The 20,546-nt window shown below is 38.8% G+C and overlaps 2 protein-coding genes across 4 annotated transcripts in view; both read right to left on the bottom strand.

Annotated features, from left to right (window-relative positions):
- Positions 1-16,624, bottom strand: part of LOC131937260 (polycystin-1-like protein 1) — a 94,467-nt gene extending 77,843 nt beyond the window's left edge. For 2 of the 3 annotated variants that reach the window (XM_059294546.1, XM_059294548.1), the window contains exons 1-12: positions 16,442-16,624; positions 14,607-14,852; positions 14,068-14,212; positions 13,722-13,955; positions 13,295-13,476; positions 12,836-13,084; positions 12,221-12,492; positions 11,023-11,082; positions 10,759-10,815; positions 10,560-10,631; positions 2,828-2,872; positions 777-1,016 (exon numbers count right to left, since the gene is read on the bottom strand). In XM_059294546.1, the coding sequence (XP_059150529.1) occupies positions 777-1,016; positions 2,828-2,872; positions 10,560-10,631; positions 10,759-10,815; positions 11,023-11,082; positions 12,221-12,492; positions 12,836-13,084; positions 13,295-13,476; positions 13,722-13,955; positions 14,068-14,212; positions 14,607-14,852; positions 16,442-16,452 (1,813 nt within the window). In that variant the 5' untranslated portion in view covers positions 16,453-16,624. The remainder of the gene's footprint in view (positions 1-776; positions 1,017-2,827; positions 2,873-10,559; positions 10,632-10,758; positions 10,816-11,022; positions 11,083-12,220; positions 12,493-12,835; positions 13,085-13,294; positions 13,477-13,721; positions 13,956-14,067; positions 14,213-14,606; positions 14,853-16,441) is intronic. The other variant, XM_059294547.1, reaches the window with a different exon arrangement.
- Positions 16,625-16,809: 185 nt separating this feature from the next.
- LOC131937262 (uncharacterized) overlaps positions 16,810-20,546 on the bottom strand; it is a 65,682-nt gene continuing 61,945 nt past the window's right edge. The window contains exons 15-19 of the mRNA XM_059294549.1: positions 19,892-20,460; positions 18,889-19,137; positions 18,614-18,735; positions 17,189-17,416; positions 16,810-16,940 (exon numbers count right to left, since the gene is read on the bottom strand). Of these exons, the coding sequence (XP_059150532.1) occupies positions 16,810-16,940; positions 17,189-17,416; positions 18,614-18,735; positions 18,889-19,137; positions 19,892-20,460 (1,299 nt within the window). The remainder of the gene's footprint in view (positions 16,941-17,188; positions 17,417-18,613; positions 18,736-18,888; positions 19,138-19,891; positions 20,461-20,546) is intronic.

Here is a 20,546-nt window from a genome sequence, read left to right as displayed (position 1 = left end):
GCCTGATTCGCTGGTGGAGATTGGGGTCCTGACATTCTCAACCTCAGGTAGGTCTGCAGGGGTCGGGCTAAACAATGAGCTACGGTAAACCAGACAAAAGTTCAGGCTTTATAAATCGCATTCTTTATTCCTGACTAAAGAGTACAGTCAAATTTTATTTTGATAAATAACAAATCTGTATAATTCTGATTTCACTGACATTATTTTCTTAATCTAATAAATGAGTACAAAAAGCTTATTGAAAAAGACCATAGATCTAAATGAATCAAGAATTAAGTGGATGCTACCGTTACCTTATTACTGTGGTTAAGCAGGTGAGGGCTTGCTAATCTAACCGACCCCACCCCTCCTTAACAAGCATACCATTTGCACATAATGATAAAAAGCTTGCTAGACCCATTGCTCTTTAAAAAAATAGAAAATTCAAAGGAAAATTAACTTTTTTCCCCTCTAAACCAATTTTTTTACTAAGCCTACTCTACATGTAAAGTGACAAATTACAAGACGTACGATTTTATTTAATGTATAATAAAACCCGGCATGATGTTAACAATCAATCACCTGATAAAAATGATAAAAATCAATTCCCTCTAAAAAGAAATGATATATTTACAGCCGGCTAAAGCACGGATGAGTGGACTACTAGATGACTACGGATGAGGCAGACTACTAGAGCATGAGTAGAAAAACTTAGTCGCCTCTAGTGCAGGGAAAAGGTGTCCCAAGTACACCAGTGATAGCAGTTCGAGGCAGCAGGCAGAGAGAAAGGTACTGACCTTTTGATGTGACCACCACTTCTATTATGTAGCTTATTCCAGGTCTGAGCGTGCCAGGCTTGAGTACCAAGGATGGCTGATCTAATCCTGTAAGTGTTGACTCGGGTCTCAAGTAGATGGCATCTTTCTTTATACTGACGATATGTGGAGTCTCTGTGCTGAGGGGTATTTCGCGGATGTGGCAGTCTGGTGCCACACAACCTTCAGGTGTGGCGGTGCTGGTGGGCTGCTGGGCTGGTCCTGGGCAATAACAAGAACTTGATTATAGCCACTAGCATCAAAGGGGTTTAGCAGGAAGTTTTCTTTGTATAGTATTGTAGGCTCATTTCACAGTGCAAGTAACAACTGGCTGTCTATACATGTCTGGTTATCTCAACATGGGTCGGGATTTCAAACTTTACTTTTTCAATAAGTTAAATGTAGCTTTTTTTAAAAAGTGTTTTCAAATGTTTGTTGGGTTCAGATCAATTAAGCTGTTCGACTTTACATAGAACAGCTAAAAGAACGTTACCATGACAACCACTGGGCTGTTAAATGGGTAAGCTCAAACACCGTTACCATGACAATCACGGGGTTGTTAAATGGGAGAGCTCAAACAACGTTACCATGGCAACCACTGGGTTGTTAAATGGGAGAGCTCAAAGAACGTTACCATGGCAACCACTGGGTTGTTAAATGGGAGAGCTCAAAGAACGTTACCATGAAACCACTGGGTTGTTAAATGGGAGAGCTCAAAGAACGTTACCATGACAACCACTGGGCTGTTAAATGGGAGAGCTCAAAGAGCGTTACCATGGCAACCACTGGGTTGTTAAATGGGAGAGCTCAAAGAGCGTTACCATGGCAACCACTGGGTTGTTAAATGGGAGAGCTCAAAGAGCGTTACCATGACAACCACTGGGCTGTTAAATGGGAGAGCTCAAAGAGCGTTACCATGGCAACCACTGGGTTGTTAAATGGGAGAGCTCAAAGAGCGTTACCATGGCAACCACTGGGTTGTTAAATGGGAGAGCTCAAAGAACGTTACCATGGCAACCACTGGGTTGTTAAATGGGAGAGCTCAAAGAACGTTACCATGGCAACCACTGGGTTGTTAAATGGGAGAGCTCAAAGAGCGTTACCACGACAACCTCTGGGTTGTTAAATGGGAGAGCTCAAAGAACGTGACCACATTCCAGAGCTACCCTAGCATGTAAATGAATGTAGCTATAAAATCCGTGAGGCTAAATCTTGGGGTTTTACACTGACATTAAGGGTTAGGCTCTGATTGTTTAGGTTTATGTAAATCAACCTCTTTGTATGGCCAGGCTTCGTTTACCAAGTTTCCAAGGTTTGGGGTTACAAGTGGGGGCGGGAGGGGGGAGCTGTCGGGTTATCCCCATTGACCTGGGTATAGAAAGTACAAGGGCTGGGGAACACAAGCATCATGTAGGGCTTGCTTTCTAGCAGAAGTATAATGTAGGGCTTGCTTTCTAGCAGAAGTATAATGTAGGGCTTGCTTTCTAGCAGAAGTATAATGTAGGGCTTGCTTTCTAGCAGAAGTATAATGTAGGGCTTGCTTTCTAGCAGAAGTATAACGTAGAGCTTGCTTTCTAGCAGAAGTATAATGTAGGGCTTGCTTTCTAGCTGAAGTATAATGTATGGCATATTTTCTAGCTGAAGCATAATGTAGGGCTTGCTTTCTAGCTGAAGTATAATGTAGGGCTTGCTTTCTAGCTGAAGTATAAAGTAGGGCTTGCTTTCTAGCAGAAGTATAACGTAGAGCTTGCTTTCTAGCAGAAGTATAATGTAGGGTTTGCTTTATAGCAGAAGTATAATGTAGGGCTTGTTTTCTAGCTGAAGTATAATGTAGGGCTTTCTTTCTAGCTAAAGTATAACGTAGGGCTTGCTTTCTAGCTGAAGTATAATGTAGGGCTTTCTTTCTAGTAAAAGTATAACGTAGGGTTTGCTTTCTATCTGAAGTATAATGTAGGGCTTGCTTTCTAGCAGAAGTATATTATAATGTAAGGTTTGCTTTCTAAGAAAAACCTATTATCTAAATATGTACTCACTTGCTCTGGGAGGATTTATCCCTTCATCCACCGATGGAAATTCAACTGAAAAATAAAACCCACTGATATTAGATATTAAATTAAGGTAATACATACTGTTAGTTAGTGCCCTATTACAATATCGTATATATACAACACTGGACTAAAAACGTGCTATTAGATTCTATATGCAGATAAAATGTATTTCACACAATAGCGTTCGATGTTAGAAATGTTGTGGTGTCTCACTCGGACATAGAAATGAAGTGTGCAGCGTTTCAAATTGTTCTTACTTTTGTCTAACCCCATAGAACAAGGATCAACTAATGGAAGGGTTTATTAGAAAATGAATCGCTTTAAAATTGCCAAATCTAAAAGAAAGCGTGGGCTAGCCATTGGTGTTTGTCTGCCAATTCCCCTCCCCTCCCCACGGTTCTATAGCTCGTACAAACAACACAGCAGCACAGGTGTGCTATCGGAATGGAAAGATAAAGCAGTTCTTTATAGCTGAGTCCAGTAGTATCAAACACAATGAGTAGCATCGGAATGGAAAGATAAAGCAGTTCTTTATAGCTGAGTCCAGAAGTATCAAACACAATGAGTAGCATCGGAATGGAAAGATAAAGCAGTTCTTTATAGCTGAGTCCAGTAGTATCAAACACAATGAGTAGCATCGGAATGGAAAGATAAAGCAGTTCTTTATAGCTGAGTCCAGTAGTATCAAACACAATGAGTAGCATCGGAATGGAAAGATAAAGCAGTTCTTTATAGCTGAGTCCAGTAGTATCAAACACAATGAGTAGCATCGGAATGGAAAGATAAAGCAGTTCTTTATAGCTGAGTCCAGTAGTATCAAACACAATGAATAGCATCGGAATGGAAAGATAAAGCAGTTCTTTATAGCTGAGTCCAGTAGTATCAAACACAATGAGTAGCATCGGAATGGAAAGATAAAGCAGTTCTTTATAGCTGAGTCCAGTAGTATCAAACACAATGAGTAGCATCGGAATGGAAAGATAAAGCAGTTCTTTATAGCTGAGTCCAGTAGTATCAAACACAATGAGTAGCATCGGAATGGAAAGATAAAGCAGTTCTTTATAGCTGAGTCCAGTAGTATCAAACACAATGAGTAGCATCGGAATGGAAAGATAAAGCAGTTCTTTATAGCTGAGTCCAGTAGTATCGAACACAATGAGTAGCATCGGAATGGAAAGATAAAGCAGTTCTTTATAGCTGAGTCCAGTAGTATCAAACACAATGAGTAGCATCGGAATGGAAAGATGAAGCAGTTCTTTATAGCTGAGTCCAGTAGTATCAAACACAATGAGTAGCATCGGAATGGAAAGATAAAGCAGTTCTTTATAGCTGAGTCCAGTAGTATCAAACACAATGAATAGCATCGGAATGGAAAGATAAAGCAGTTCTTTATAGCTGAGTCCAGTAGTATCAAACACAATGAGTAGCATCGGAATGGAAAGATAAAGCAGTTCTTTATAGCTGAGTCCAGTAGTATCAAACACAATGAGTAACATCGGAATGGAAAGATAAAGCAGTTCTTTATAGCTGAGTCCAGTAGTATCAAACACAATGAGTAGCATCGGAATGGAAAGATAAAGCAGTTCTTTATAGCTGAGTCCAGTAGTATCAAACACAATGAGTAGCATCGGAATGGAAAGATAAAGCAGTTCTTCATAGCTGAGTCCAGTAGTATCAAACACAATGAGTAGCATCGGAATGGAAAGATAAAGCAGTTCTTTATAGCTGAGTCCAGTAGTATCAAACACAATGAGTAGCATCGGAATGGAAAGATAAAGCAGTTATTTGATTGCTAGAATAGCTGAGTCCAGTAGTATCAAACACAATGAGTAGCATCGGAATGGAAAGATAAAGCAGTTCTTTATAGCTGAGTCCAGTAGTATCAAACACAATGAGTAGCATCGGAATGGAAAGATAAAGCAGTTCTCTATAGCTGAGTCAAGTAGTATCAAACACAATGAGTAGTATCAAACACAATGAGTAGCATCGGAATGGAAAGATAGAGCAGTTATTTATAGCTGAGTCCAGTAGTATCAAACACAATGAGTAGCATCGGAATGGAAAGATAAAGCAGTTCTTTATAGCTGAGTCCAGTAGTATCAAACACAATGAGTAGCATCGGAATGGAAAGATAAAGCAGTTCTTTATAGCTGAGTTCAGTAGTATCACACACAATGAGTAGCATCGGAATGGAAAGATAAAGCAGTTCTTTATAGCTGAGTCCAGTAGTATCACACACAATGAGTAGCATCGGAATGGAAAGATAAAGCAGTTCTTTATAGCTGAGTCCAGTAGTATCAAACACAATGAGTAGCATCGGAATGGAAAGATAAAGCAGTTCTTTATAGCTGAGTCCAGTAGTATCAAACACAATGAGTAGCATCGGAATGGAAAGAAAAAGCAGTTCTTTATAGCTGAGTCCAGTAGTATCACACACAATGAGTAGCATCGGAATGGAAAGATAAAGCAGTTCTTTGATTGTTAGAATAGCTAAGTCCAGTAGCATCACACACAATGAGTAGCAACGAGAAAGAAAAAGCTGGTGCAATCTTTAGTCACTGTTAATTGTAGTGAAAACTAGCCAGCTTATAACTACACTTTTGTATCTTTTGAAAACATTCGGATGTGGCTACTGTAGATTTCATTGAAATAATAAATGTGTCAAAAACACCCGATAACTTCCATAGCTTTTAGTTTGCAAATTGGAGTATTTTTGTTTTAACGCACATTTTTTTAATCTCATGACAATATACACATCTGGAAGTAAGACAATAGATTAGCAGATTAGCTATGTTACACCATCTATGAAGTAGGCAGTGGGTGGTGAATCTTAAAACAATAAGATGAACAACACAGGAATTCTTTGAAATATTTCAAATTAGAGAAGTTAACAGAGAATCAAATAACTTCTCTTTTTTTTTAATCACCAAGCGGAAATTGTGTAGCTTTTTAAATATAAATCTTAACCTGCTTAACTTACGTAGATTCTCCTATACATGTATGATCGGTAATAATACTCAATTACTTATACCTGGTACAATGAATAAATCGATTTACTTGAAGGTTTGAAATTCTACTCCAATATACGGAAATGAAGCTCTCGGAACACCTGATAGCAATCGATCAAAAGTGTACAAACACACAGGAAAGGCCAAGTCCTGGCCCATAACACCGTGCAACAATAGCATTTTGACAACCGGATCAAATCTATCACCGCTTGCTAGAATAGGCTGCCTAAAGTAAACATTCTTGGCGTGTAAAGCAAAAGATTGTCCTTGAACATTTCACAAGTGGTATCATCTAACCACTCGCAATTCTTAGATCGCATAAGAGCGTTAAAAAATGCTGGAGAGGGTGGGGTGTAGGCGTAGAGAGGAAGAAAAAAATATTCTTGTTCAATAAGTGTGCCACATCCAACAAAACCTTTAAACCGTGTGCCACATCCAACAAAATCTTTAACCCGTGTGCCACATCCAACAAAACCTTTAAACCGTGTGCCACATCCAACAAAATCTTTAACCCGTGTGCCACATCCAACAAAACCTTTAAACCGTGTGCCACATCCAACAAAATCTTTAACCCGTGTGCCACATCCAACAAAACTTTTAACCCGTGTGCCACATCCAACAAAATCTTTAACCCGTGTGCCACATCCAACAAAACCTTTAACCCGTGTGCCACATACAACACAACCTTTAACCCGTGTGCCACATCCAACAAAACCTTTAAACCGTGTGCCACATCCAACAAAATCTTTAACCCGTGTGCCACATCCAACAAAACTTTTAACCCGTGTGCCACATCCAACAAAATCTTTAACCCGTGTGCCACATCCAACAAAACCTTTAACCCGTGTGCCACATACAACACAACCTTTAACCCGTGTGCCACATCCAACACAATATTTAACCCGTGTGCCACATCCAACAAAACCTTTAACCCGTGTGCCACATCCAACAAAACCTTTAACCCGTGTGCCACATACAACACAACCTTTAACCCGTGTGCCACATCCAACACAACATTTAACCCGTGTGCCACATCCAACACAACATTTAACCCGTGTGCCACATCCAACAAAACATTTAACCCGTGTGCCACATACAACAAAATCTTTAACCCGTGTGCCCTATCCAACACAACATTTAACCCGTGTGCCACATACAACACAACATTTAACCCGTGTGCCACATCCAACACAACATTTAACCCGTGTGCCACATCCAACACAACATTTAACCCGTGTGCCACATCCAACAAAACATTTAACCCGTGTGCCACATACAACAAAATCTTTAACCCGTGTGCCCTATCCAACACAACATTTAACCCGTGTGTCCTATCCAACAAAATCTTTAACCCGTGTGCTACATCCAACACAACATTTAACCCGTGTGCCTCATCCAACACAACATTTAACCCGTGTGTCCTATCCAACAAAATCTTTAACCCGTGTGCTACATCCAACACAACATTTAACCCGTGTGCCACATACAACAAAATCTTTAACCCGTGTGCCCTATCCAACAAAATCTTTAACCCGTGTGCCCTATCCAACACAACATTTAAACCTTGTGCCCTATCCAACAAAATGTTAACTAGTGTTCTCCACTTTATAAGAAAGAAAACGAGTTTTAATAAGTTTGCATTATCCTAGCGTTAGAGTTGGGAGCGTAACATTTTTAACTCTATTTTTGTCTTTGTGTATTGGGAAAAGCAATAAAATTGAAAGTCAATCTTTTATTCGGTCTGTCTGTTCGCGTATCTGTCAGTGTTTTGTTCACGCAAGAACGGACAAAAATAGAAAGGTTTCTCGTCTGTATTTAGCAGAACGTTTTATTATCTGTACTGCAACAAACAACACACTCATCATAAAATACTTCCGCACGGAAGTTTTCAATGATAAAACTGCATAGTTTGGTTGTCGGCGCAAAACTATCCCGGAGAGAGAGATAAGACTTGTGGTTATTCAGGATTTGACGTGTCAGTTTGTGCCCTGCGACAGCCCAAACAAAATCCGATGATTTTATTGGCTCGTATTATTAGGTCAACATTACCAAACTCTTCAACTACTTGATTTACTTTTGGCTAGATACTTTTTGGTTTAAAAAATTGCTGGCAGATATTCCTACGAAAATAGAATCTATGTGTTTCTTAGAAGACATTAACTCGTTTCCTCGCCGCACAAGGCAAATTAAAAGATCTACAACATTGTTTTAAAACAGTTTAGATATTTATACCTGGGTTCGGTATTTTATTAAGAAATGTGCGCCGTGACTGAAGCTGAGATCAAAGTCAATATAAGTTATAACAATTTCAGTTGTTGTTTTTTATATACCCCCCCCCCCCCCCTTTTTTTTTTTCAATATATTCTAGGCTGACTTAGCTCTGGCCTAGTAAAACTGTGACTTTGTACGGCTAAAAATAACCGAATAGTGAATCACGGATGACAGAGCATTGAAACTATTTCCCTTTCTTCGGGGACAATTTAGATCCTTTTAACGAGTCTGTCAGTCTTGACTGATTGATATAAACATTGTCGTCGTTATGCAATCTGCCCAGGACAAAAGAGCTTCCTATTATACCTCTGCATGCACACCCACACAACAAAGGGACTGGCTTCTTATAAAAATATTGTTAAAATACGACCTTGGCCATTGTTATCACTGCAGTCATGTTACTGAATTTTTCTTGCATTATCAGAGCAGACCCAATAAGGAGTTGAGGATAGGTTTATGACACCTTTACCGTGTGCTATTGTAGAGCCAGGCTAGCACGGGATAAAAGGATCTTTTGTTGACGTTCAGGTTAAGAGAGCAAGGATTGCAGGGCGGTACTTTGTGAGGGGAGAGGGCAAAGGTTGTAGTGTTGTACTTTGTGAGGGGAGAGGGCAAGGATTGTAGGGCGGTACTTTGTGAGGGGAGAGGGCAAAGGTTGTAGTGTTGTACTTGGGGGGGGGGGGGGGGAGAGAGAGAAAAAGTTGTAGGCGGTACTTTGTGAGGTGAGAGCAAAGGTTGTAGTGTTGTACTTTGTGGGGGGGGGAGAGAACAAAGGTTGTAGTGTTGTACTTTGTGGGGGAGAGAGAGCAAAGGTTGTAGGGTTGTACTTTGTGGGGGAGAGAGAGCAAAGGTTGTAGGGTTGTACTTTGTGGGGGAGAGAGAGCAAAGGTTGTAGGGTTGTACTTTGTGGGGGAGGAAGAACAAAGGTTATAATGTTGTACTTTGTGGGGGGGGGGGAGAGAACAAAGGTTGTAGGGTTGTACTTTGTGAGGGGAGAGAGAGCAAAGGTTGTAGGGTTGTACTTTGTGGGGGAGAGAGAGCAAAGGTTGTAGGGTTGTACTTTGTGGGGGAGGAAGAACAATAGTTGTAATGTTGTACTTTGTGGGGGAGAGAGAGCAAAGGTTGTAGGGTTGTACTTTGTGGGGGAGAGAGAGCAAAGGTTGTAGGGTTGTACTTTGTGGGGGAGAGAGAGCAAAGGTTGTAGGGTTGTACTTTGTGGGGGAGAGAGAGCAAAGGTTGTAGGGTTGTACTTTGTGGGGGAGGAAGAACAAAGGTTGTAATGTTGTACTTTGTGGGGGGGGGGAGAAAAAACAAAGGTTGTAATGTTGTACTTTGTGAGGGGAGAGAGTGCAGTACTTTGTGGGGGCAGAGCATTCTGAAACCCATCTTCACCCCCTTAACCAATTCCTGACTACGCCACTGAATTTGACTGAGGATAAGTGAATTCTCGCAAGGGAAGAAAAAAAAAATTGGAGTGGAGTTTTTTTTTAATGTTTGGGCTGATTCACATACTTATTACAAAGGAGAGAGTAGGTTTCAATTGGAATTCTTGAGTGGTTCTTTTTATTTTCTATAACACACACATTATAAAGAAGTATAGACAACTGATTCAAGCATTTAATTATACCAAATCCATAGTATTGATAAGCGATAATACAAAAATGTGATAACATAATGAAAGTGCTTTTCAGATACTCAGAATAAGAAACTAAAAATAAAACAAGTCCATTTGTTTGTCCTACTAAAACATGTATGCTGAGTCATTCAATTATGCCAATATTGGATCGCATTCTAAATTCTCTGAATGTGCCTATGAAGAATTCTGTAAAAATAAACCAAATGTGCTGGATGTTGTGAACTAACACAATTTTAAGATGGCTGATTAAAACAGTGGAAACTCTAGGGTAAATGGGTGAGAGATGGATGCATCTGATTGCCCTCCCTCCTCTTCTTGCAGACTGATCCAACATGTCAAACCCCTCCCCCCCCCCCTCTCTCCCCTCACTGGCAAGCCCACCTTGAGACTAGTGTGTTCAAACAGTTTGATTAAATTAAACATGCCTTGCTCCCATACAAAATATAGCAACATGCTGGAACATGTGTTTTTAATAACAAAGAGCTATTGTAGCAAAACATCCCAAATGTTTCATGCTAATTAACTAACAACACAGAGTGTCAAGTAATTAAGCAAAGAGAAATCAGGCAAGAAAGATAATCCTATTAAAAATAAGGGACTTAAGTCTTGCTCTTCCCTTAATGTGCTGGCTCTTGGAAGTGGATGTGAGGGAGGAGCAATACAAAAAAGTGGAACTCTATTCTGTCTCATTTGTGAATATCACTTTTTTAAGATTTTATTTCCAGGGAAATTTATACCATTAACACAGAACATATTTTTTTAACATATTGTTGACTTAAAGTAAAGGTTTGATCCAACTTACCCCTGACTCTATTGTTTGATGCTTTTGGTCGTCTTGATTCTCCCATTTGGCCTTCAGAAATTGATAAAAATCCTGAGATGGAGAGAAGAAAAAAAATCCTGTTAAATGCAATAGATGAGGTGTCAGATTCTCAGATACCATTTTTTTCAATTAGGTGAATAAAGATGCGTCTGATTTAAAGTCTTCAAAACAAACTGACCTTCAAACACTGAAGGCATCTGCTTGTCTTGGTCATCTTCATTTCTTAGTTCTCCTGCTGAAAGAATTAATTTCTTTAAAGGCATTTTTCATGGTGGGGAAAACATAAACAGTAAGGTTAATACACAGGAATATAATCTTTATACTTCTGGGCATAATAGATCAACTTCTACAAAATGTTTACATAGGATGGCAAGTTTATCATGGAAGTCTAATTAATCTGGTATAATATTCACTAGATGAACATTTAACTTTTATGACTCACTTTGAGCATCTGGTTTATCAATGATCATGATTGGTGTGTTTTCTACCTTTGGCACTCTCCCTGTCAATTAAAACATTGAACAATTGTCAAGAATGGTGTGATTTCTATCTTTAGCAATCTTGTTAGGAAATTCAAATTTACTACAAAAAGTGGGACAACATGGTCAGGAGTTAGCACTACTGTCAGCCCAAATGTCTCAAGTTTGGATCCTGGACTCGAGTCAGTAGGACATCCCTAAATCAGCCAAGCTCTGATGGCAAGTCAATACTTGAGTTAAGGAAAGTGACTGCACTTTCTCCTTATATGCAGAGGTCACAGAAACAGAAGACATCTACTTCATCTGCCCTATGAACCCTCAGGTCAGACAGGGTAACTAACCAAGTAACAAGATGACTGACCTATAGTGGTGGCCAACTGATCTCTAGAGAGTGTAGTAACAAGATGACTGACCTATAGTGGTGGCCAACTGATCTCAGACAGGGTAACTAACCAAGTAACAAGATGACTGACCTATAGAGGTGGCCAACTGATCTCTAGAGAACTAACCAAGTAACAAGATGACTGACCTATAGAGGTGGCCAACTGATCTCTAGAGAACTAACCAAGTAACAAGATGACTGACCTATAGAGGTGGCCAACTGATCTCAGACAGGGTAACTAACCAAGTAACAAGATGACTGACCTATAGAGGTGGCCAACTGATCTCTAGAGAACTAACCAAGTAACAAGATGACTGACCTATAGAGGTGGCCAACTGATCTCTAGAGAACTAACCAAGTAACAAGATGACTGACCTATAGAGGTGGCCAACTGATCTCTAGAGAACTAACCAAGTAACAAGATGACTGACCTATAGAGGTGGCCAACTGATCTCAGACAGGGTAACTAACCAAGTAACAAGATGACTGACCTATAGAGGTGGCCAACTGATCTCTAGAGAACTAACCAAGTAACAAGATGACTGACCTATAGAGGTGGCCAACTGATCTCTAGAGAACTAACCAAGTAACAAGATGACTGACCTATAGAGGTGGCCAACTGATCTCTAGAGAACTAACCAAGTAACAAGATGACTGACCTATAGTGGTGGCCAACTGATCTCAGACAGGGTAACTAACCAAGTAACAAGATGACTGACCTATAGAGGTGGCCAACTGATCTCAGACAGGGTAACTAACCAAGTAACAAGATGACTGACCTATAGTGGTGGCCAACTGATCTCTAGAGAGTGCGTTGATGGAGGTTTTATCCTCCGAGTCATCTCCATGGTTGAGTGAGTGAAGTGCAGAATCATCAGAGAGGAAGGTGCACAATGACTGGGAGTCTTGAACCAGTGAATTAGAAATCCTAAAAATTTCCCATTTGTACTGTAGTGGACCCTCAGGACAGCTGACACAGTGTGTGCGGAAAGATATTTTTCTATCAGAGTTGACCCGGTTTTTATAACACTGTGGACATTCTAGCAAGACTCTGAGAAATAGAAGAAAAACTACATTTAAAACTTTAATAGTAAATTTGTGATTTAATCTGAATACAACACTGTTATACTTTTTAAAACATGGATAAGTTCTCTTATTGATGGAGCATAGAGCAAATAAAATAAGACTTGCATTATATTTATATTAACTTTTATATTTTTGACTTAAATCTATTAAAAAAAAATTTAAAATGTAAGTTAACTAGGACTGATATTACTCAAAATTAGAATGAATAAATGCTATCTAATATCAATTCTAATTCATCAAGCAAAACTTTCAGATCAGGCAAAATTTTAATTTAAGACCCATAAAATAAAATGTAATAGTTGACTTACTCTAAAACATTAGGATCAGGCAAAACTTTAATGACTTGATCTGCCACAGCAATCTCCTCAGTTTTGTTAGCAGCAGCTGCTAGTGGAGTGGGTTTGAAGACAGTCAGATTGAAAACAAACTGAGTGTAGTTGGAGTTTAACCAACTGGCTGGAAACATCAGGACAGAGGTGTTCCTCTCTGGCACCAGTGAGCTGTTGTAAAAACAGGACTCAGATTTGGCCTTCAAAGGATGACAGCCCCACATAAACCTGAGAATGTAAGCAACACAACTTGTAAGTTCAAAGTTCACTCAAACCTGTTCAAAAAACATCACAAGTAAAGCATCAAATACATTTTTTTCTAGAACTTCTTAAAAGGCTATCATTTGTGAACACAAGAACACACAAGTAAATTTTTCATACCAAAGTCAATGCTAAATTATCTTCCATTTTTTTTTTTCATTTTTTTTCAATACTCACCCTAATTTTACAGAAGAATCATCTGCATTCACTGATTTCCTTCCATCTAAAATGACTGTACTGTTTTGCTTGATATGCCGATAGATGCCACCATGAATGTGGCTTACAAGTGGAGTGGATTTTATAGTGACATTCACCTCAGACTCAGAGTACACTGGTATTATTGTACCATTCATTTCAACCTTGAGAACATTTCAACATTTCTTTTAGAAAAGTGAAAGTACAATTTTTTTTAAATGTTTTCATGCACAGATATTAAAAGGATGCATGGAAGAACTATCCATATTTGTGTCAATTTACTTTAAATAAGACCTTTTTATTAAAATTGTGTTAAAAATAATTGAAAACTACTAGTGTAAACTATTTTTTGTCTACAAACTGAATTGAAAATGGTGACTGTAACCAGTATCTTTGAATTAACACCCACCTTTAACTGAAAAATATATTTTCCTTCGTCTAGAGTCCATGGTGGAAGAATGAGAGCAGGGCTTTTGACATGTCTATAAGCTCTCCTTTCTACCATTCTAGGCAGGTACAGGTTGACAGGCACATGATTGGTGGCAGCTTTCACCTCCCATCTAAAGCGCACTCTGCTAGTTACTGAGCAGTTGATTTTAATGTTTGCTTCCACTCTTATTAATTCAGACTGCAAAAATTCAAGCTGGAATAAAATAATAAATAAACTTGTTAGCAAAATGGCAGAAACAAACAAAGTATATGTTGTATGCAGTAGCTGGACATGATTGCAACTGATGTGCCTAAAACAATTTTACCTGAATATAATCCGTCTGAGGCTGATATCCTAATATTGTGATCTGAGGTGGTTTACAGTATTCTGGCAGTACAAAAATTCTTTTAGCTGCCTCACTTGAACCCACTGGATTTGTTGCATATAGCCTTACCATGTATTCACCAACTCTGTAGATATATTACAATACATCAAAGGCATTATTTCATGTTTCTAACTTCAGAGCCAAAATGTGAAGAATGACTGAATCTATAAAAAACAAGTAGTCTTCTTTTTCATTTTTAATTGTAATGTTGGAAGCAGGTGTGCCATTTAGGCAGTGGACTTAGATTTTAGCCTGCTTTCCTTATTGGAAATTCTTCCATAGCCTTTGTCCAACCAACAACAAACTACATGGCAGCAGTTTTCTCTCCTGAAAGAGTCGCTGTCCCCAGCTATCAAACCTCATCTGCCCAGGAGTTCAAACTTGGAACTTTTTGGTTAAGCAGCCATCAGCTCTACAGACCTAACCGTGCCAACCCCTAAACAAGTAGTAAAAGCAAAAGCCTTATCAATCAAACTTACTGCTGGTAGTCATGAGCAGCCGTGTCATTGTTTGAATGATTCAAAAAATGTCCATCTCCAAAGTCCCAAGTATAATTGGCAAGATTGCCCTGCAAGCTAACAGCTGAGAACAGCACAGTTGAACCAACAAGTGTGTCTTTCAAAATGTTGATGGACAGCCCTCTGATTGGGGCCACCACAAGCATCTTGACTGGTTCAGATTCTACTTCACCTTTACAGTTGCCTGCTGTCACTTTGACACGTTGCCTACAGTTGGTAGAGCAGTGGGAAATTGTGAAGTTAAGAGGTCTGGCTAGTAGTGAAATATGGGAGGTCATGCTAATAGTGAAATATAGGAGGTCTGGCTAGAAGTGAAATATGGGAGGTCTGGCTAGAAGTGAAATATGGGAGGTCTGGCTAGAAGTGAAATATGGGAGGTCTGGCTAGAAGTGAAATATGGGAGGTCTGGCTAGAAGTGAAATATGGGAGGTCTGGCTAGAAGTGAAATATGGGAGGTCTGGCTAATAGTGAAATATGGGAGGTCTGGCTAGAAGTGAAATATGGGAGGTCTGGCTAGAAGTGAAATATGGGAGGTCATGCTAATAGTGAAATATAGGAGGTCTGGCTAGAAGTGAAATATGGGAGGTCTGGCTAGAAGTGAAATATGGGAGGTCTGGCTAATAGTGAAATATGGGAGGTCTGGCTAGAAGTGAAATATGGGAGGTCTGGCTAGAAGTGAAATATGGGAGGTCTGGCTAGAAGTGAAATATGGGAGGTCATGCTAATAGTGAAATATAGGAGGTCTGGCTAGAAGTGAAATATGGGAGGTCTGGCTAGAAGTGAAATATGGGAGGTCTGGCTAATAGTGAAATATGGGAGGTCTGGCTAGAAGTGAAATATGGGAGGTCTGGCTAGAAGTGAAATATGGGAGGTCTGGCTAGAAGTGAAATATGGGAGGTCTGGCTAGAAGTGAAATATGGGAGGTCTGGCTAGAAGTGAAATATGGGAGGTCTGGCTAATAGTGAAATTTGAGAGGTCTGGCTAATAGTGAAATATGGGAGGTCTGGCTAGAAGTGAAATATGGGAGGTCTGGCTAGAAGTGAAATATGGGAGGTCTGGCTAATAGTGAAATATGGGAGGTCTGGCTAATAGTGAAATTTGAGAGGTCTGGCTAATAGTGAAATATGGGAGGTCTGGCTAATAGTGAAATTTGAGAGGTCTGGCTAATAGTGAAATATGGGAGGTCTGGCTAATAGTGAAATTTGAGAGGTCTGGCTAATAGTGAAATATGGGAGGTCTGGCTAGAAGTGAAATATGGGAGGTCTGGCTAATAGTGAAATATGGGAGGTCTGGCTAATAGTGAAATTTGAGAGGTCTGGCTAATAGTGAAATATGGGAGGTCTGGCTAGAAGTGAAATATGGGAGGTCTGGCTAGAAGTGAAATATGGGAAGTCATGCTAATAGTGAAATATGGGAGGTCTGGCTAATAGTGAAATTTGAGAGGTCTGGCTAATAGTGAAATTTGGGAGGTCTGGCTAATAGTGAAATATGGGAGGTCTGGCTAATAGTAAAATATGGGAGGTCGTGCTAATAGTGAAATATGGGAGGTCGTTCTAATAGTGAAATATGGGAGGTCGTGCTAATAGTGAAATATAGAAGGTCTGGCTAGGAGTGAAATATGGGAGGTCTGGCTAATGGTGAAATTATGGAGGTCTGGCTAAAGGTGAAATATGGGAGGTCTTGCTAATCGTGAAATATGGGAGGTCTGGCTAATCCAAAAGTGACAAAACTTCTAATGTAGCTAATGCACAAGTAAACTTACGTCTGGCTAATCAAAAAGTAGTGAAACATCTTACCAGCCAATCATCTTGTAGCTGTAAATATAGTTTCCATTAGTCTCATACTTAGATGTAGCAGGATCTGAACTGAAGTGCCATTTAAAGTATTTGTCTGTGCTAGCGTGCACAGATGGAGGATGAACTTTGGCTACATGGTTGACTGGATGGTCTTGGACTACCAAGTAGCTGCTTACACTAACGTTGACACCTAATCCAAAAATTGATGAAATCTTTCAACATTCATTTACTTATCTTAAGGATATTGTAAAAACAAAAGATTTTTTAAAAGTGTAATTTTAAATAAAATGTGACAAGGAAAGGCCTAAGTCACTTGAAATAATAATATCCCTACAAACTAACCCAAAATCTTTCAGAATTTATTTGATCTAGAACTTACCCAATATTTTCTCAACAATTTTGACAAGAACTTTATGTTCAGTGAATCCAACTTTGTTGTGAGCTATGACTTGAATAATTCTTTCTCCAGTTTGACGATATTTATGTGTCACATAGTTCCCTGTAAGGCAATGTATGTATGAATATTTAGAGAAACATTGAGGTAGAGAGATATTTAGATATAGCTTAAACAGTATTTGTAATCTTAAACATCATTTTAAAATGTACCATGCAAATTTGAAACACATGGAAAAGAATAATTCCAGAATGTTTACCCACACTTTTGTACACATCAGAAATAATAAAGTCAGTTGCTAAAAATAGGCACAAAATGTCACAGTCACTATTTGATTTTGCTAGCTGTCTTACCTTCATTAATAATCTCTCTTCCGTCATCAACTTTCCAGTTGTAGGAGACATTAGTGCCTGCCTCAACACTAGCATTCAGGTAAACAACCTCCCCAAACTGTATACAGGTACTGTTAGCATCAACCTTCAGATTCTTTGGAGGAACTTGCACATAGAATGGTCCAGACAGGTGGGCAGTGGCACTTCCTAAGGGGTTGGTGGCAGCCACCTTTACATCATACACACCCTCTGAAATTATTCAGTCATTCCAATACAGTAAGAACAATATACAACTTTTTGGCTTCATGTAAGTGCAAAAGGATGTTCTGTGTAATGGATATGTAAAGCTGTGTTCTGTGTAGCTGATATGTAAAGCTGTGTTCTGTGTAGCTGATATGTAAAGCTGTGTTCTGTGTAGCTGGTACTTAAGGCTGTGTTCTGTGTAGCTGGTATATAAAGCTGTGTTCTGTATAGCTGGTATGTAAAGCTGTGTTCTGTGTAGCTGATATGTAAAGCTGTGTTCTGTGTAGCTGATATGTAAAGCTGTGTTCTGTGTAGCTGGTACTTAAGGCTGTGTTCTGTGTAGCTGGTATATAAAGCTGTGTTCTGTATAGCTGGTATGTAAAGCTGTGTTCTGTGTAGCTGATATGTAAAGCTGTGTTCTGTGTAGCTGATATGTAAAGCTGTGTTCTGTGTAGCTGGTACTTAAGGCTGTGTTCTGTGTAGCTGGTATATAAAGCTGTGTTCTGTATAGCTGGTATGTAAAGCTGTGTTCTGTGTAGCTGATATGTAAAGCTGTGTTCTGTGTAGCTGATATGTAAAGCTGTGTTCTGTGTAGCTGATATGTAAAGCTGTGTTCTGTGTAGCTGATATGTAAAGCTGTGTTCTGTGTAGCTGATATGTAAAGCTGTGTTCTGTGTAGCTGATATGTAAAGCTGTGTTCTGTGTAGCTGATATGTAAAGCTGTGTTCTGTGTAGCTGATATGTAAAGCTGTGTTCTGTGTAGCTGATATGTAAAGCTGTGTTCTGTGTAGCTGATATGTAAAGCTGTGTTCTGTGTAGCTGATATGTAAAGCTGTGTTCTGTGTAGCTGATATGTAAAGCTGTTCTGTGTAGCTGATATGTAAAGCTGTGTTCTGTGTAGCTGATATGTAAAGCTGTGTTCTGTGTAGCTGATATGTAAAGCTGTGTTCTGTGTAGCTGATATGTAAAGCTGTGTTCTGTGTAGCTGATATGTAAAGCTGTGTTCTGTGTAGCTGATATGTAAAGCTGTGTTCTGTGTAGCTGATATGTAAAGCTGTGTTCTGTGTAGCTGATATGTAAAGCTGTGTTCTGTGTAGCTGATATGTAAAGCTGTGTTCTGTGTAGCTGATATGTAAAGCTGTGTTTTGTGTAACTGGTAAAGTTATGTTCTGTGTAGCTGGTACATAAAGATAAGCAACTAACCTTTAGTATATACATGTTCAACATAAGCTCGTTTCATTGATAACAGGTCATTCATTCCTTCAACTGTTATAAAAGTCCCATCTCCAAAATCAAAGGTAAATATAACTGAAGACCCACCACACCTAAAAAATGACAGATAGGTTTTATTAACACACACATTTTTTTATTTAAATGGAGTATTTTTATAAAAATCTGAAGGGTCTTTGAAGTATTTTTAAAGTGTTAATTGCACAAAATGTCAAAGTTACAGGTTGAAATTTCAGCCTTTACATTACCTAGCTTCAAAACCAACTGCTGGTGTAGCCAGAGCATCATTAGTTTCCAAAGCTGCTGTGTTGGACAAATTGTGGCTTGGATCAACTATATGGATGATTTGTGGGCTGGATAATGGCTCAATAACTTCTATTTGAAAAGGAAGTTTCACTTGTATCCCTTTCTTCTGCAAATGATTGCTCACAATGACACTGACTTCATATTTAGATGCAACACTAAAAAGATGGCTTGCTTTGCTTGTATTTCCTTCACTGAAATGGAATGCAACATTTTTTGTTTATAGTATGTTTTAATTATGAATCACAGCTATATTTTAGAATAAAAAGTGTTTCTACACTCAATTTGCAAGACTTAAATGTTTTTTGTTTGTAGTTTATAGTACACAGCAAAGTTACTTTTATTGGCAGTGCTTATTACGGTCCATGATAGAGGACATGTGCAAGGCTCTAATGTCCTCCCTGAGACATAACAGGAAATAAATATTGTGCTTATATCCTCTTAAGGTTGTTTGTTTATTTCTTCTAACATAAAAATATCTGAGGTAAAAAAAAAACACCTACATGATGCTACAAAAGATGTTTATTTCATTAATCAGTTAAACTTCTTAAAACTTGCTCTGATTAAAATCATTAATACTATTTTCTTAGACTTAACAAACCTTCAACTAACCCCTAAAGCTAACTAAGATAAATATCATGTATTAAAAATTATATTAATTCCATTTGCATTATCAACCGCCATAGTTCTAATAGTTTCTAAACTCAAAACCTTTTTGATAGCTGCCTTAATCTCAATTCGGCCACATAGCACTTGAAACAAATTCCAAAAACAGCATTATATGAAATAAAACAAACTTTGGTTTAAAAGTTCTAAAACTAAGTATGTCTATAAACAGAAGCTAAATAGAGAAGAAATATGCATGTTGTTTCTTTCCTCACCCTGTGACAGTATAAGCACTTCCACTTTAATTAACCTTGTCCTTATTAAAAAAACTAAAATATTCACCTGATAACTGTTGTTGGGTTGCTATCTGAAAAATCCCAGGCAAAATTCAGATTTTTCCCTGAGCTGACCACAGCGGTAACAACCAGTTCATCATTGATGGAGATGTATGTACTGTCTGTGTACAGGCGGACTGTTCCAATTGTCTCTTCTACCACTGCTCGTCTACTGCGGCGTACAGAGGAGATGCCATTTGTAATCAACACAGAAACATTGTAGTCACCTATCTCTTGAAATGTGTGCTGCAGCTTGACAAGGTATTTAGGTACAAAATTCTGCTCCCTACTTGATTGCAGGTTCTCAGTGTTTAGTTGGGTGACAGATAAAGATTCAAATGGGTACAAAATGGGATGGTTTTCTCCACATAATAAAGTTATATTGAATTTCTGTCCACCTTGAATGCTGATGGACAGATTGGTGGGTACACCCAGGATGCTTGCTGGGATATCAAGCACAGCCCCAACAATTGGGTGCTTGACAGTGAAACTCATGGAGGCTTGTGCTGAGCTGATTTCATTGGAGGCATTAACAAGTAGAGTGTGGGCTCCTGGATTGTTAAATCCAATAGTAAACTGAAAATCAATGGGGGTAGATTTGAATTAGTTTTTAAGTTGACTGCTTATAAGCAAAGTATCTCACACAAAAATATTTAAAAGCA

Source organism: Physella acuta, unplaced genomic scaffold (assembly GCF_028476545.2).
Source record: "Physella acuta isolate Inbredline_101_S28 unplaced genomic scaffold, ASM2847654v3 ptg000205l, whole genome shotgun sequence".
NCBI classification, from domain to species: Eukaryota; Metazoa; Mollusca; class Gastropoda; family Physidae; genus Physella; species Physella acuta.
The sequence above is the reverse complement of the archived record's forward strand: the minus strand, read 5'-3'. Positions and strand labels throughout refer to the sequence as shown.